Source organism: Chelonia mydas, chromosome 8 (assembly GCF_015237465.2).
Source record: "Chelonia mydas isolate rCheMyd1 chromosome 8, rCheMyd1.pri.v2, whole genome shotgun sequence".
Lineage (NCBI taxonomy): Eukaryota > Metazoa > Chordata > Testudines > Cheloniidae > Chelonia > Chelonia mydas.
In genome coordinates, this window is record NC_057854.1 from 32,136,118 (window position 1) to 32,154,588 (window position 18,471).

The following is an 18,471-nucleotide window of genomic DNA, read 5'->3' on the forward strand; positions in this document are numbered from 1 at the left end:
CACAAACCATGAAAAAATGGGTGTTTACCACTACAAAAGGTTTTCTCTCCCCCCACCCCACTCTCCTGCTGGCAATAGCTTATCTAAAGTGATCACTCTCCTTACAATGTGTATGATAATCAAGTTGGGCCATTTCCAGCACAAATCCAGGTTTTCTCCCCACACCCCCCACAAACCCACTCTCCTGTTGGTAATAGCTTATCTAAAGTGATCACTCTCCTTGCAATGTGTATGATAATCAAGGTGGGCCATTTCCAGCACAAATCCAGGGTTTAACAAGAACGTCTGAAGGGGGGGGTAGAAAAAAACAAGGGGAAATAGGTTACCTTGCATAATGACTTAGCCACTCCCAGTCTCTATTCAAGCCTAAGTTAATAGTATCCAATTTGCAAATGAATTCCAATTCAACAGTCTCTCGCTGGAGTCTGGTTTTGAAGTTTTTCTGTTGTAATATCGCAACTTTCATGTCTGTAATCGCTGGCGGGCCGCCGACAGTCTGTTTACATTTGCATGGCTGCCCACAGCTCCCAGTGCCTGCGGTTTGCCATTCCCGGCCAATGGGACCTGCAGGAGGCGGCATGGGCTGTAGGGATGTGCTGGTCGGTGCTTCCCGCAGCTCCCATTGGCCACAGGGATTGGCCACTGGGAGCTGCGGGCAGCCCTGCAAATGTAAACAAACGGTCTGGCAGCCTGCCAGTGGATTACCTTGACGTGCTGCAGGTTGCCCACCACTGCCTTAGTGGCTTAATATAATCGTCTGAAAAGGAAACCATTTCAGTAAATTAATGTGAGTTTGTCTAAACTTGTGCGATTTGCTGTGTATGGCAACACATTGTTTCAGAAGATATTGACCTATAGTATTCTCCATACTTCAGAGCAGGATCTTACTTTATTCAGAATTGCTTTATCTCTTGGGCAGTCACAAGTGGCAGTGTATTACTGCTTTGGAGAATGAATTGTCTATACAATAAGATAGTGCTGGGAAAAAATAAGACACTAAGATTAGCGGCAGCCGCATACATTAAAATTCAAACTGAAATCCCAACCATGGAAGGAAACTAATAGAAGAAGAAAATATATCAAAAAGAGAAGCGCTGTCTCATCATTCACCTGTGCTGAAGGATCCAATTTTAGCCATATCCAATAGCACTGTCATTCATCTTCTTGGTGTGTTATTGTGATTTAAATCCAAGCTCTATAAGAGAGAGCAGTTCTTTTAAAATGATTGAGAGGGAATAAGGGCAAATTCAGTGTTTAGAAAAAGTTTATGACATCACAATATTATACTTTACAGATGGAAGCAATATTTCCTACTTTGGGAGGAAAACTAATCATTTTCTATGTGCTCTGAGTCACTGCATCATTATAAAAGTGGGAAATAAGTAGTTTTGTGCATTCCCAATCTTGTTCAAGATGACACTTTTGTTTATATAATGCCTCTGATTTATAGCATTTAAATATTAGCTTGACTACATATTAATTATGTGCTTTTACTGTTAGCCACTTTAATGTAAGAAGAAATTAAATATTTCACTTGAAGATAAAACTGTGCAGTGGTGAACCCTAAGAAATAAATATGTGGCAGCAGAGTATTCTCTTTCTACTTAAATTAGACTAGTTCTAATGATCATGGGCTTTGTTTGTCAGAAATGTGTGTGTACATGCACCCTTACTTAGCACCAATTCAGCTATGGCACAATCTCTTTTGTAAGGGTGGGGAAGGGGAATGTCATCTACCTGGGTCACTTCCCTGGAAGGCTTAGCTCTGAGAATAAATGAGGTGTGAAGGCCCGTTGCATTGCCTCTTTCCACCCCATACACTTCAATGCCTTATTCTGCAGGGCCACAGGAAAGGTCTGAAACATGCTTGCATAACTGCAGAAGTGACTGTTTTTAATTCATTCCAGCCAACTGCTGGTAAATAGATTCCCTTAATTCAGGACATAATCTCTGTAGCTACAGTTCCTGCCACCAGCAACCATAATGGTTACTCATACTGTACTTTTGCTGCTTGGTGGTCTCCTCACTTGTTTTAGTGGTATCTTGTCCATCCATAATTCAGCTCACATGTAAGAGGAAGATATGCCTCATGGGTGCAGACAAGTGCAATTTGCATGTGCCTATGCCTGCAAGAATAGCTGTGCCCCAGCAGCAGTTGCACTTGGGGTTTCATAGACGCATCATCAGCAGAAGCTACACTGGAAGGATGCTGAATCCGTTCTTGTCACCACCCCTCCTGAGTCACCCTACTCACAGTACAGGGGGAGTTGCAGGTGCTTCTGGCACTACTTCACCACTCCATTAACTGCCAGCAGGAGTACACAAGCTGGGTTACACCAGCAAAGGGAAACTGGCCCACAGTGGCAGGCAGAGCTGCAGGAAATCCCTTCTGTATTAGGACACTGAAGCAACTATTGCCCTCCAACCAAACGATTACCAGGTTAGTGGAGAAGAAGGCATGGGAATCCGGGCAAACGTGGCAGCTAGCAAAAGAGATGCCATTGCAGAAGGTGCTTAGAAACCCTTTCAGGACTACTTGGGATCTCGGATCAGCTCCTGGCAGCCCATAGACAAACTTATCAGTGGAGGAAGTTTTGCAGTTAACTGTCAAACTATTGATGAAGGCAATTTTTATGAAAAAATGTATCCTTGTCTGCACATTTTGTTCACTTTGAGTGCCTTCCTTCATGGCAGCTCTCTCTAAGGAAGCTCTGGGAAAGCCACTGCTCAAGAAACCAACTCATGGACAATCTTGACAACTTTTCTTTGGGTTGTGGGCTGTGCTAGAATTATCCATCTCTCTGCCATCTTGGGGCTAGGCCATGTTCTTCATCATCCGCCCTGACTGCCTGTTGACTTTAAACTATAAGGCCCTATACAGTTTGGGAGCTAGCTACCTGCCGAAGAGCTCCTCACCATGCATAAGACTGCTGCCATTGTGGTCAGTGGAGATGCTCAAGCTAACATCTCTCTGGTTTTAAAGGGAGGGGGCTGATGTCAAGGCATTTCCTGACAAGGTATTAAACAACATTGCCTTTTAAGATTCTTGCCCTTCCTATTCTCCCATTGGGCTGACAGAGCCCAGATCTGTAATATTAAGGCCTTGCTGCAAGGCTCTTCTGTTTTCTCAGCCTTTTGTTGGCAGGCAGGTTGAGGGAGGCTATAGGTTTGTTGGGCAATTCATATTTTTAATTTGGGGGTTGACCAATGAGAAAGCCATTTCATTCTGGCTTTCTGCACGTTTTCAGTATCTGTATAAGCCCCTAGAGCTTGGGATAGATACTTTTTAAAATTCACATTGGGGATTGCAAAGGCCTGATTTTCAGCCTAGCATTATCCAGGCCTCTCTATGCACCTTCAATTTTGGGGGTGCAGTTTAGATCTTGTGCATGATGCCTAAATGACCTAAATTTCATCAGCAGTTATTTGTGGCCAGGTTTTGAAAATTTGGCCCTAAAATCTTCCAGTGGCTTCTGCTGGGACACACCAATGGTACAGCTTCGACTGTGAAACCTATCTTCCAGCAGCGGTACCCTTTGAAGTGTTCTGACAACTACTACCTTTCCTGACTCTGAATGTTCAGAGGGTGGGACTATGGAAGAGGGGCAGGAAGCATCAATCACTCTGCTTCCTTTCAACCATGGGAGCAGATAGACCAGCAGCCTCACTGGTCCTGGGACCCAGATTCATCAGAATGGATCATGCCCAGTGCCATCATCTTTTCGTTTAGCTAGGTTTTAGTTAGTTGGTGTTTTTTTATTTTTTTTTCTTCTTCTTTTCTTGTTTTGGTTTGTTTTGTTTTGTACTAAGGATCTTACTGCTCTGGCACCAGTCTTTTGTTCCAATATTATGGAATTTGAAAACAAATCTGGGTTCAACGGTGCACTACTTGTCCTGCCATTTTTCCTGTTTTCGACATCCATGTGTGTTGTTTGGCCTGCTTGGGGAAGGTTATTTGCGTTCTTATTGCTCCATATGCAGCTTCTTCACTCCCAGGATCAGAAAGGTGCATCCGAATAGCCTCCAAGTTATGCTAGTGCTAGAAGTATTAGAGTTAAACCTTCCAGTTCTGAAGCACCAGGGATCCGTAAGTGCTGGGAATTCAGCCTCAGCTCCAGCCCCCAAGGGGGTTAAAAAGCCCAGCACAGTTGTTGGCCTCCTTAACTGGAGCCAAAATTGTACTTTACAGGTGGAAGCAATATTTCCTACTTTGGGACACACACTCTCTCCACTTGACAGCATGTGCCATAGGACTTTGACAGTTTTAGAACTTGGCCTTCAGTGTAGTACTTACTTAGCTCATGGAGTCTCTCTTCAAACGCATGGGAGACTGTTCCCCATTTCATCTCTTGTTTAAGATATCCTTTTCTGTAGCTATTCCATCTGCTAGAAAAGTGAGTGAGCTGTAGGCTTTCATGGCGGACCCCCACTCTTACAATCCTTCACAAAGATAAAGTGATGGTAACAAAATTCCATCTTAACCAGTTCATAAACTTGCCAGTGTTTTTCCTTAGGCCTCACTCTTACTCAGGAGAAGCTAGGCTGCACACCTTGGATGGCTTCTATTTAAAGAGATATGCAGAAAATCATATAGACTGTTTATCTCTTATGGGGGGAAAGTACAGGTCAGATAATGGCATCACATAACGTTTTCAAGTGGGTTGGCCTTCGTATTGAAGAGTGTTATGAACACGCTTCTGTTCCTCTTCCAGAAGGGCTTAGAGCACACTCGCCTAGAGTGAAGGCACTTCCGTGGCCTGTATTACACATATTCCCATATTAAAAACTTGTAGAGCTGCCACCTATAGCCCAATTCATACTTTCCACAAACCATTATTGCTTAGATCTAGCATCGAGGTCAGACGCCTGGTCCAGTAAAGAAGCATTACAGTCTATATGTCAGAGGCCGTCTCATCCCACTGTCCAGAGGGACGAGTGCTTCTGGCCGGACTCCCAAGAGTGGGAATGGGTAGGAGCCATCTGACAAAGAAATAAAGGTTGTTCAGCTGTAACTGGAGTTCTTCAAGATGGACTCTACATATCCACACTCTCCACACACCTTCCCTCTTCCTGGGTGTCCTAATTTCAACTTGGGACCTAAGGAGCCAGTCAAAAGAACTGAGGCAGCCAGTTCACCATGCTGGGGGGAGGGATAGCTCAGTGGTTTGAGCATTGGCCTGCTAAACCCAGGGTTGTGAGTTTAATCCTTGAAGGGGCCATTTAGGGATCTGGGGCAAAAATTGGGGATTGGTCTTGCTTTGAGCAGGGGGTTGGACTAGATGACTTCCTGAGGTCCCTTCCAACCCTGATATTCTATGATTCTATGAACCTCCTACTCCAAACATTGTGAGCTGCTTGGCGCTCAAGAGCACTCCAACAGGCACGGGTGTTAATACGTTCCAGCAGTTCATGCTGCACCATCGGCGCATTTCAAGAGCATGAATGCACAGAGCTCATTAAGGGTTCTGATTACAGGTGAGCAACCTCTGCTTTTCACTTCCAAAGTTTGTATCCTAAGTATTTTCTGCCTTTTGATCACAGTACTTCAGTGAATTAAGGGCAAGCTTGATAACCAGCCAGCCTGACAACAAACGAGAGGTCCTTGACCAGTGCTTTAGGAACCTAATGGAAGGAGTGGAACAAAACCTTTTGGTAAAGAACAGAGACAGGTAAGCTCACAACACCCAAAGTGTTCTCTACTGATTAAAGCCAAATAAAACACTCAACCGGAGAATAACATAACAGAGTATTCTGGGCTAACCTGCAACTACAGTGGCGTTTCTTAGCTTTCTTTAAAAGTAAGGTTATGTCCTACCCAATAATCCTCCCTTAGACTTACTAGTTGGAGCCAGAGCATTTGATAATTATCTATTTAGTTGCTTTTAAATATGTATTTATTTAGGATAGTCTCAAAGGCAGGGCCTGCCAGGAAATGAGTGCTCCTTTCTCTTTTTGGCCACCACCTCCCCACTGAAAAAAACTACCCCATTTTCTTGGGAGGGGCATAGGTCTCCCTTTCTCCAACATATGGTCTCTCCAATAAAAACCAGTCTGATGCTCTTGGGTGCTGCAGAACTACGAGGGCTTCTGCAGCCTCTGCTGCTCTAGGTGCTGCTGCTTTGACTGACCCCAGCCCCTGCAGACGTAAGGATGTAACTATGAACTGTAAAAAGACAGAAATGGGAGAGGGTCAGTTGGGGCCCTCAGACCAGCTAACTGTAACACTACTGAGCTGTTTTTTGTTTGTTTTTTTTTAGAAGACCAAGATTGGCAATTTACTCTCTTTCACCCTCGCTGTAAAAATTTGGGTTAGTTTAAAACAAGAGCAATAGAAGTTGACTGCATTTGAGGTTCACACTAGTTGTCTGTTACCAACTGTGTTTTCACCTCCCCTCACCTTTACTCCACCAAACCAAAATCTTAACATGATTTATACCATGGTAGAATTTCCTGGAAAGCTTGAGACAAACTGGACAAGACATTTGGGAGTGGGGAAAGTTAAAACAATTAGATTATTCCATTTCTCCATTGTTTTCTGAGAAATGTTGACTGTCAAAACTCCAAAACGGTTTGGTTTAGAACCCCCAGATGGGTTTTAATCTGTGTTTTCCTCTAGGACTGGTGCCTTGGGCTATTTTTAGGTGGAAGAGGGTTGCTTTTGAAATTATTTAGCTGTTAAAATACATTTCTGAACACATTATGGTCTCTGCAGAGATGATCATTTCCTTATATCCCTGATACTAAGTTTATAAACTCCACATGACCCCACTGTGGATAATGGCAATGGAGGGAACCAGTTGAGAGCGGGCAGTGTGGAGATGGAAGGGGTCCCACCTAGTAGTGTAGTGACCACATTTATTCCATGAAATAAGTCCACTTGACATGCCTCACATGTAGCTTTCTCCATGTAGTGGGGAGCCATGTGGGAACCAGAAAGGAGGAAACCATAAGAGGTAATGGTGGCAGACAGTCTGGGGAGGATAGAGATCCATCTCTGCACAGTTTGTAAGCTCCATGGGGATTTCTGTGACTGAACAATCCCACCAGTGTTTTTAACAACTAAAGAAATTCCCAGAGTATTTATTTATAGGTAGATAGTTCAAGCCTTAACTCCATATCTGTCAGTTACTTAAAGGGAAGAACCCTTGAGATAATATTTTCTAAGGAAATAAACAATGTTGGCCTGGAATTTTAAAATTAAAGTTATACTTAAAAGGTTTTAAAAGTACAGAAATACAGTTAAGGTCCCACAGCCAACCTCAGCCATTAAACAGTAGAGTCACCCATCGAACAACCACAGACTAGGTGTCAATCTTATCAAATCATATCCATGACTCAGGTGTGAAGTGTTATGGGACTCCCATATTCTGGTGTACAGTTAGCACTGAGCTACTTTACTCATATAGATTCATAGATTTGTAAGGCCAGAAGGGGCCATTGGATCGTTTCGTCTGACCTCCTGTATCTCACAGGCTAGAGAATTTCACTCAATTACCCCTCCATTGAGCCCAGTAACTTGTGTTTGACTAAAGCATAACTTGCAGAAGGGCATCAAGTCTTGATCTGAAGACATCGAGAATCCACCACTTCCCTTAGTAGTGTGTTCCAATAGCTAATCCCCCATCACTGTTTAAAAAAGAAATGGTGCTTTATTTCTCATCTGAATTTGTCTAGTTTGATATCCAGCCATTGGACTTCTTATGGGCCACTGTAGCATTTACCCTGAACACTATCTGACTTTAAATTGATGTAGCAAACGACTACCGTCTTTGAGTCCACATAGCTGCTTGGAAAAACAGATTAGCGTTCACATCTCATCACCAAAAATGCCCAAATTAAGGGCTATTTCCCCGGGAGTATTTAGAATTTAAAAGGTATGTCGTATACCATGAGGTTTGCCATTGACATGTCATATGGACAGAGGGGCTGAACTCCCCTTTTACCTCCACGCTAACACTTAGGTGCATTGGCTGGGCAGTGTGGAGAAGCTTGTGCTGCAGCTACCCATGCTGTCTCTGTTCTGTGGATGACCAAGACTTCAGTCTTGAGGGCTGTCATCACCTAACTTGCATAAGCCCTAAGTTCAAACACACACAGCCTCTTAAAATAGAATTGCAATGTACAGTGTCTGTGGAGTATTCTAAACTCCAAAGGTTGGGTGGTCTTTTGGGAAGTCTTAGTAGCTGCAGCTAGAGATATGTAGACTGCTCACTTGGGGGTAATGTGAGCAGGTATTATCTAGAATCGTTAAAGGAACGGTACATCAAATGAGTGATCTTCTCTCCCAGCTTCCTGGGATGGCTTTTAGGCAGCCATAGTATGAACAAGCAACATGTCTTATACCCAGGCCAGGGGTGGCCAACCTGTGACTCCGGAGCCGTATGCGGCTCTTCAGAAGTTAATATGCGGCTTCTTTTATAGGCACCGACTCTGGGGCTGGAGCTACTGATGCCAACTTTCCAGTGTGCCTGGGGGTGCTCACTGCTCAACCCCTGGCTCTGCCACAGGCCCTGCCCCCACTCCACCCCTTCCCGTGCCCTCGCTCCTCCCTCCCCCCCCACCCCCCGAGCCTCCTGCATGCCACGAAACAGCTGACTGGGAGGTGGGGGAGGGAGAGGGAGGCGCTGCCGGTGGGTAGGAGGCGCGGGGGGTGGGGGAACTGATGTGGGGCTGCTGACGTATTACTGTGGCTCTTTGGCAATGTACATTGTTAAATTCTGGCTCCTTCTCAGGCTCAGGTTGGCCACCCCTGACCTAGGCAGTGCTATTTTCAGAGGTTATTTTGGGCTCTTTTAAGTGTCTTGTAACTTCCTAGGAAAGTCCATTTTACTAGTTTATTTTAATTTGGAATGTTCAAATGTGAGCAGAAATCAGTTTTCATTAGCAAAGAAATAAACACAAAAGTAAAGAAGTATGCACAGAAACATTCTGAAATGCATCCTCTGTAACCACACGCAGCAAGCCCTAACCTACCACCCTGCTGCTATCTGCAGTGAACTATGAAGAGCATGAATAGGAAGGGATATCAGCCCCAATCCTGTCTAGGGATCTTAGACCCACCTGGAATCCCATTGGCTTTGCAAACTTTCATCTACACAGAGCCCTTTGCAGGATCAGGGCCTTAAACTGTAATTCACAATTGGTGTTCCTTGGACATCTTCCTTAATCTGACCTTACTGAGCCTGTGAGATTTGACAGCCTCCAAGCAAAGAATGTTTCAGCTGCAATCAATGCAGCTGCAGCATTTAAAAAAGGAGGAAGGGCCCTATATTTGGGGGCACATCTAAGATCAGGATTGTGCCTAATATTTTAAATTAGAAACAAAACATTTAATTTCTGCTACTGAAAATACGTATGTGAAATGTGATAAATGGCAATGCTACACTGTGTTTTAAATAAAGACAGACTGAGGAAGTGGATTTGATCTGGATCAGGTTTGCACTTGCTTTTAGGGCTGAATCAGGGCAAGGGTTCAGTTTCAGGTTGTGATAGTGCTGAAATTACATGTGCTGTCCTAGTGGGATTTGGGCCCCAAAAAAGCTGTACAGTATTCATTGAGTTTGCACCATCTGTTCTCATACGATTTTTGGACAAATCAGTACCAGAAAATAGGCCTTATATATATATATATATCATATGAAAAGTGGTTCAGATATGAGATTCCAATTCTGGCCCACCTCTGCCTTAAACTTGCCAGCAAATATGGTAAAAGAGACAGTTCCAACTACGTTGATAAACAAGAGAATTTGGTCTGCCTTACGTGTAACTGTGTCCTGTTCTGCTGAGACACAGGTTGTACTCTGCCTTCACTATCAAGAAAGGACACTAGGTCTGAAATAGTCTGAACTCAATGACTTTCAGAGCATGTTGCACAAAGTCATTCATTTGTCAAGGTTTTGGGGGATGGTTGAGGGCATTTTTCCCATAAACAGCATGGGATTCAAAGGAGCTTTCCTGTTTTGATTTCCTGGCTGGCTGAATTTACCATTCATAAGCAGTTCATGCTCCTAATGGTCTGAGCTTACAGGCTGTCCACACATAATGTTTTTAATGCTGCTGGCTAGTCGTTATTATGTTGTAAGACTAATTATTAGGACACCTAGAGATTTTATCTGAGCATTTTTAATGTTTTTCCTATTGTTTAAATCTAAATAAATCCATAAATCAGAGGTCTGGTTTAACCAAAGATTTGGGGTTTTCTCGTGCCCAGATTCACCCAGAACATGTCGGTCTTTCGAAGAGACATGGCTGATGCCCTGCGCTGTGAAGGGGCTACGGAAGCAAGCAGTTTAGATATGATGAGTTGACGCTGACTTTGGAAACCAGAGCATTGACTAACAACATATAGACTTTGAAAGTTTTGGACCTCACCATATTGTTAGATAGGAGTTGAAAACTATTTTTTTAAATAACTTCTGCCTTTTTATATCTCTGGCCTAAACATAAGAATTTATAACAGTGAAAATGATGTAAAATCAGTCTTAGCTTAAAAAACATTTTCAAACTTTCTTATCAAAATTTATTATCCCTGTTCTTAGACATGTATGAAATGGTGTAGAAACAATATTTAACCAAAGAACAAAATAAACACGCATTGCTTCTAAATGTGTACTAGTTAATGATTCTTAGTTCCACCCATAGCAATAAATAATGTTTCTGACCGCTTTCACTGAGGTCACTTCTGATTGAAACTTTGAGACAAAGATTGGTATAAATTCTATATGAACTCTCTTGAATTAATAAAAATGATTATTTTTCTACAAAATGGTTGCATGTATATTTTAAACATGAGGTTTATGACTCTGCACACTGCAAAGAAGAACAAAGATTAGCAGAATGAAAAATGAGCTCTTTTGGACTAAGAATGTAATAGGAAAACCTAGAATATGGGATATTATAAAGCTTAGAGGCAGTAATGCACTCTTTAATGAGATAAAGATAATGCTTTCATTACACAAACATACATTTCAAATGTCTTATTCCAGAAAAAAAAACCACAAACAAAAATACAATTGTTGAGACACGTCTTTAAAAAGAATTAAATCTGTCACCCCTGGAAAAAAGAAAGCCGGTAGTAACAGACACTTATTTCCCATATTCAGAGTGGTAAATGGCATAATGAAAGGGTGCATTTAAAATAGAAAATTCAGCAGATTCCTCTTCAGAGATCATAAAAAGTTCAATATGTGCCAAAAAATAATTCCTTTTACGCTAAGGCTCATGCATGCATTATCCGCTCTGATTTGGTATAGGACAATTAATTTCCATTTTGTGGTGGGTATGAATTATTGTGTGGGTTGATGAAATACACCAATTAATTGGAGTGAAATTTACCAAAAATTGAACTATTTAAGCAATAAGTCAATTACATTTTTTAATGTACAAAAGCTATTACATGCAATTAGAAACTGCTGCTATCTCATTGTTTTCTTAACTAAGATGTAAATAATCTACTTCATATGTTTTTCATGCCATCTTATATTTGGGTAACTTGGTAATATTTTTAGCACTTTCTTGAAAAGAATATACGACTTTCAGTGCACCTAGAGTGGGGGAAGTTCAAATCACTATTTCCTATAGACATTTTCCTGTTTTTTCTGTGATTATCTTATATTCTTTCTCTATAAATTTTAAATAGTTACAGTAGGAACTATATAGGAGATGAAATCATTCAGTTGAGCAATTTTCTGTTTGCCTTACACTGAAGCATAGCTAAAGAAAATAGTGTAATCTACAGCCATAGGGCCTAATTTGCAGAATTACTGAGCACCAAAAAATCCACTTGAACCCCGACTGCCTGACATCTTTGAAAATCAGGCCACTTTTATTTAGGTGCTGTGACAAAGTTCCTCCTCTACCTTGGTGGGTCTTGCGCTTATTGGCGGATTTGCTTGCCTTGGAGCTTCACGGCAGTCCTCAGTTTGGCCGTTTTCGTGAACCCACAGTCCAGGTCAACTCCTCCTGTGTCTGACCAGGAGTTGGGAGGAACCCGGGCTTGCCCTCTACTCCGGGTTCCAGCCCAGGGCCCTGTGGAATGCAGCTGTCTAGAGTGCCTCCTGGAACAGCTGTGCGACAGCTACAACTCCCTGGGCTAGTTCCCCATGGCCTCCTCCCAGCACCTTCTTTATCCTCACCATAGGACCTTCCTCCTGGTGTCTGATAATGCTTGTACTCCTCAGTCCTCCAACAGTCCACGTTCTCACTCTCAGCTCCTAGTGCCTCTTGCTCCCAGCTCCTCACACGCACGCCACAAACTGAAGTGAGCTCCTTTTTAAACCCAGGTGCCCTGATTAGCCTGCCTTAATTGATTCTAGCAGCTTCTTGATTGGCTGCAGGTGTCCTGATCAGCCGGTCTGTCTTAATTGTCTCCAGAAGGTTCCTGATTGTTCTGGAACCTTCCCTGTTCCCTTACCCAGGGAAAAGGGATCTACTTAACCTGGGGCTAATATATCTGCCTTCTATTACTCTCCTGTAGCCATCTGGCCTGACCCTGTCACAGTACCTAAATGTGGAGTAGGAACCCAGTTTTAGGTGCCCAAGTTAGATTAGTTCAAAGGCTTTATTGTTATTACTGATCAGATAAATAGCATCTAGTACAATGAGTCACTTTCCCATTGAGAACTTAGACAAAATTAGAATCTTCTTTAAGTCAAATTCTGAAAGCAACAAAATCTAAACTACTTTAACGAATGTTTGGGAGTGGAGGGGTTGTTTGCTGGTTTTCATTCTACCCCTGAAAATGGCTCCAGGAGTCTATGTGCTAAATGGTCTCTCCTTTTTTGGCAAGTTTGCTGTAGAAACCACTTCAGTTATCTGTTTCAGAGTGGTAGCCATGTTAGTCTGTATCAGCAAAATGAACGAGTACTCCTCGTTCTTTTTTCAGTTATCTGGAAACTCTATACATTTGCATTAAAAGGTTCAGATTAAAACTAATGCGTTCATTGACTCTGCTTTTCTTTGTCGTACTGCAGAAATAAATAATAGTTACATGGAATCAGCTTGCACCCACAAATCAGTCAGTTTACTGGCTAAATTATCCTGCTCTGCTGAAAGCTAAATTTGGGCATATTGAAAAGAAGCACCATGTGCCCTCATAACTCAGCACTCAGATTTTAGGGCTTCCTCTAATATAAGGCTATTGACTCCCTGGAGCATTGAAGTGCATTTTCAGAATTTCACTTCTAAAACATACCTTGTTACAAACAAACAAGGTCCTAAACTGGGCAAACTTGATATGCATATTTGAACAGCATCTCAACCTCAGTTAACAATTGACAACTAGAACTTATGTAGAGTAGACAGCCGTATAAACATGCCTGCTTTTAGGTTTGAAAATAGATGGCATAGCAAATAAAGCCTATATTTTATGGCTCCAGCTTCTTTCTTAAGAGTTTTAACTGTCAACTCTTCAAAGGGGCACTGTCAAAGTGAGTAGAGCCCAGAATTTAACCGACCTTTTCTTTCTCTTCACCTGTTCACAAAGTTCATGTAATTCTTTTTATTCGTTTTCTCCACAAGTGCTTTAAAGCATCCCCCTTCTTTAAAAACAAAAGGGGTGGAAACAATGGAGGGATAATATTAGTGGGGAGATGAAGTTCAGACTCCCAAGGTGGCTGGGGAAATTACCACAGTGGTGTCCTCTCAAGAGATCGCTGTGAGCTAGCCTGAGTGATTATTGTAAAGTGAACAAATCAGGACTTGGAAATCAATCTGATTTTCCCCCAAAGGTACTACGTATAACCATAGTGCAAAACCTAGTCATCCGAAGAAATCCCAGTTAGGTCTTCCTTCTATGAGGGAGAATGAACTACCCCCAAAAGGAACCTAGCACAGGTTGTATTTCATATGACTATGAAAGGCAGACCCAGCTCTCCAAGGAAAATACAAAGTTTTAATACTTTGCCCTGCTTGCATAAGAAGGCTTTGAAGAAACTCAGCCACTGGTGTATGCTTTATAAAATAATTCCTTAGACTTTTTAATGTTTTATTGTACTGTGAGTTTATGGTGACAGCAAACCTTTCAAACTATAGAGGGATAACACACTTCCTTGCCAGATTAAAAAATAATGTTAGTGAGGATTTTATGTACCTTAGTGTAGATTGCTGTTAAGAGTGCTTCTTTGAGAACATTCTCTTTGAGGTTTACAGAAAGCGTAATAAAATATGTAAGTTACATTTCTACAAACAAAAGCCATCATATAAGTTATTTATAAGTGTGAGATCGAAACAGTATCACGATAAATAAACCCTAATGGATACCTGCGGCATCCATCCTAACATAATTTGCCCAACAAAAGTGTTGAAACCAAGTCATATTTAGTAGAAAAATCTGGCAGGAACAGAGCATAGTTGTACAAAATAAGAAGAATAAAATGGAGCAGAGAGGCAAGCCATTTGTGGGGGCTGGCTGCTCCATCAGGTTTGCACAGTGACCTGTATGTAACTCTCTCAGCCTTCCCCTTCCAGGAGTAATAAGTTTGATGCCAGATGCACAAGGTGATCCGATGTGTCTGTGTTTTCCAAGGTCATCCCAAGTTAGCAGGAGGACATTTCTAGTTAGTTTGAATGGAATCAGTGTTGTCCCCTGATTTTACCAGAGATGGCAAAATAATGTCCAGTACCAACCGCTCGCTTCCTCTGGCTCCTCCCCTTTAACTTTGGCTCCTCCTCTGGTACATCTTTTTCTCATCCCCACCTCCTAATTTACTTTCAGGTTTATGTGTACAAAGCAATTCCACAGGCAAATAAATGGATGGGTAATTTCATATTACTTTTACATTCCTGTGCAATCTTGCCCCAGAGTATAAATTTAAATTTTCAAAAATCAAGTCACTAACCCTTATGGTTATGAAGATGAGCCTCAAAATATGAACTGAATGTAACTTTGTTTGCCTGAGTCTGCAGACAGCCTGAATCTAGCTGCTTTGAGTGTGAACTGCACCCATTCATCTCAAATAGGTGCCAAGGATGGCAATATATATTTCAGTGTTGACTGTTTCACTGCTGATCATTTACCTTGAACTAACCTCAGGCTAATATGCTTACTTCTTGAGGGAGGTAGTGGCAGATACTGGAGCAGGATACAATGGAGCATACAGGAGTTGAATAAGGGAAGAGGAAATGTAGAGGAAACTCTGACAAATTCCACCGACAGACCAACCTCCACTCACATGAGACACCAAAACAAGACTCCACTCTTAGTTGCACTTCATAGTAACAATCCCTTCTCTCCTATCTTGATACTTTGATCATCAGTGAAAGAGTCAACACATTGGACGATGACAAATCAAATGTCAACTTCAGAGTTAAAAACCCTTAAAAATGTGAAAAGCAGCCGTTCACACCTCTCTCAAGGCCTATTGGTTTAGACTGCATGCAAACTTAGGCACATATCGCTGCATCAGTTAGACTGGTTTCCCATGTGGAAGGTTTTCTTCACAACCAAAAGGACTAGAGACGTAATTATAATTTTTAAGTAAAAGCTTGGAAGCTGGCACTCAGCAGCCTTCAGAATAAAGTACCGGTGAGCTGGAGAGGCCCACTAGGCCCCCCGTGGGCAGGTAGTTAAGAAATGCTCGGGTGGGAATGAGAAATTCCCCACCCCAGAATGTTAAGTCGTCACTACCCGGCCCTTCCCCGGTGACCAAAAGCCTCAACTTCTGCTTAGCTACCAACCCCATTTCCCTCGTTTCCCCCTCCCCCGCACACAACTTCCATAATGCATTTCTGCCTTGTCAATATCACAATCGGCAGCTCCTCAGAACAGTTAAAATGCAGAGGCAGCATAAATACACTGACTCCTGCACTGACTGGACCCAAAGGAGGTGAGGGATCTGGAAAGCAATATGTATAATTATGGGGTCCTTGCCATGTAACTTTGTTCTAATGGAACAGAGAGGACACAGGGCCTCGTTTACTCAGAAAGTCAGGATCAAGTGCTATTTGTTTGCTGGGCCTGATACCCTACCCACCCACCATCCTGCCTGCCTCTCTATTGGCTGCTTTGCCCTATCCTTTGACTCTGCCTTGCTACCCTATAGATTGCACCTCAGATTTCCTCCCAACAGCCCATCAGGATCAAAGTGGGAGAGATGGCCCTCAGGCATCCTGGCGATGCACAGAGGCAGTTGCTGGGACTGACTAGCAGTAAGGTAAAGGCTGGCAGGGGAGAAGAAGCAGGGATCCAAGGAGGGGATAGTGATGTGCTTGCAGCCATCACATCCCTCTTCCCAAGCTGTCTCCCCTCCCCTCCTCAGTCCCCACCCAAACCTTCCTTTCTTGCCCACCCTCCAGTTGCAAGTCTTCTCTCAAACCTCCCCTCTCCTACCCAACCCCCCAGTCACACCTGAACCCTAAAACTCTCCCATGTCCCCCTCCCACCAAGACGTATTTTCTAATCCCCAGTAGCCAAACCCCGGTATGTGCTTGCCCCCCAATACACACACAAATAAGCTGCTCCTTAACGACAGCCTGAGCGGTGGCCCACTGTGGGAGCTCTGAAATCTGCTCACCCGCCACATGCTACTTGTTAACATATCCTCTGCCTGCCATACACAGGATGTGAAATGCTCCACCTTCCTCGCCAGGCTAAAGGCAAACACACACCCCTGAAACTGCTTTCCCAGTTACTAGTGCTGAACTAGTTAATGAAGTCGAACAGCCCTTACTGTGGGTCAGTTACAATGGGAATTGATGGGTCATGGCTAGAAAATATTTGTGTTCAATGTTTACAAAGTAACTGTCTTCAGCATTAAACCTCAACCAAGTACACCTGTCCAGAGAAGGCTAAGGATAACTGTAATTACCTGGAAAAACAACGAGGAGAACTTGTGGCACCTTAAAGACTAACAAATTAATTTGGCATAAGCTTTCATGTGGCTAAAACCCACTTCATCAGATGCACGGAGCGGAAAATTCAGTAGAGAGGTATAAATACACAGCATATGAAAAGATGGGAGTTGCCTTACCAGGTGGGGGGGTCAGTGCTAACGAGCCAATTCAATTAAGGTGGAAGTGGGCTATTTTCAATAGTTGACAAGAAGAGAGAAAAAATTACTTTTGTAGTGCTAATGAGTTCAATGTAATCTAGGTGGCCCATTTCAAACAGTTGACAAGAAGGTGTGAGTAACAGCAGGGGGAAAAGTTAGTTTTAAGTAGTGACCCATCCACTCCCAGTCTTTATTCAAGCCTAATTTGATGGTGTCCAGCAAATTAATTCCAGTTCTGCAGTTTCTTGCTCGAGTCTATTTCTGAAGTTTTTTTGTTGAAGAATTGCCACTTCTAAGTCTGTTATTGAGTGTCCAGGGAGATTGAAGTGTTCTCCTACTCGTTTTTGAATGTTATAATTCTTGATGTCAGATTTGTGTCCATTTATTCTTTTGCGTAGAGACAGTCTGGTTTGGCCAATGTACATGGCAGAGGGGTGCCATGTACCTGATCAAAATACCTGATCAACATCCTATACAGCAAACAGGGGAAGATCAAGAATGAGCTCTCAAAACACATATACCAATGTGACATATGCCATCATGTATTTTGTTAAGTCTTTGGTCAATATTTAAGCAAAGTATTTTTCCAAATTTGTGGAGCAATGTTCTACGGGTGGGATTTTCTAAACAATGCCCCACGCATAGAAAGTTCAGGTCCACAATGGATACAATCATCTAAATTTGCTGTTGGCCTGTGGGTTTTGACCTTTCTATTATTATTTTATTACTATATAGTGCCTGTGGGCCTAATTCTCATTTACACAAAAGCCCCTTTACACTGCTCTGGCAGAACAAAGGCGCCTTAGTGTAAATGAGCAACAAGACCACAATGTGCTTTCCCTTTGAAGAAGACACAGAAAGAAATGGTTCTGTCCTGGGGAACTTACCAGCTAACTGTTACATGTGACACACCAAGATGGGGTGCCAATGCACTTGAGAGGAAGTGGAGTGATAAAGGACAAGGGTTATAGCACTACAATCATGTGGTAACTTAGGCAAGTTGCAAAGGCTCTTTTTTATGGCTGTAATGATAAGGGAGATACTATCTGCTCATGTTTGTCTCTGAATGATTCTGCCAACTATTGCCCCTGCAGTGTGCACCTCCCCATATCCATGAATTCTTTACAGCTGTGTGAAAGATTGTCTCTCAGTGGAAAACCCATGGATCTTGGGCCATCAGTGATGACACCCCCCTCCCTCTCCATACTTCCCACCCGGACCTTGAAGCATGGATAACCTGTCGTAATTCTACACAAAGGGGGTTCAGGTGAGGAAAGCTTTCTGCCTGTGGGCATTAGACACCAATTTCTAAGAATATTCATTGTGATCAATATCTGATAATTGCAGAAAACATGAATAGAATGAGCGTATTTCCATGTAGCGTATTCAGAAGAACAAACCAGTCTATGCGTCTAGCTGGTTGTCTGATGACTGACCGCAGTGATACCACCTAGAGTTAAAACAAGTTGGTGTCCAATCAGTA

General features: G+C 42.6%; 1 protein-coding gene across 6 annotated transcripts in view; it reads left to right on the top strand.

Moving 5' to 3' along the window:
- Positions 1 to 10,756, top strand: part of RANBP17 (RAN binding protein 17) — a 258,274-nt gene extending 247,518 nt beyond the window's left edge. For all 6 annotated transcript variants that reach the window (XM_037906717.2, XM_043553023.1, XM_043553021.1 and 3 more), the window contains 2 exons: positions 5,542 to 5,669; positions 10,211 to 10,756. In XM_037906717.2, coding sequence (XP_037762645.1) covers positions 5,542 to 5,669; positions 10,211 to 10,307 — 225 coding nt within the window. In that variant the 3' untranslated portion in view covers positions 10,308 to 10,756. The remainder of the gene's footprint in view (positions 1 to 5,541; positions 5,670 to 10,210) is intronic.
- Positions 10,757 to 18,471: the final 7,715 nt, after the last annotated feature.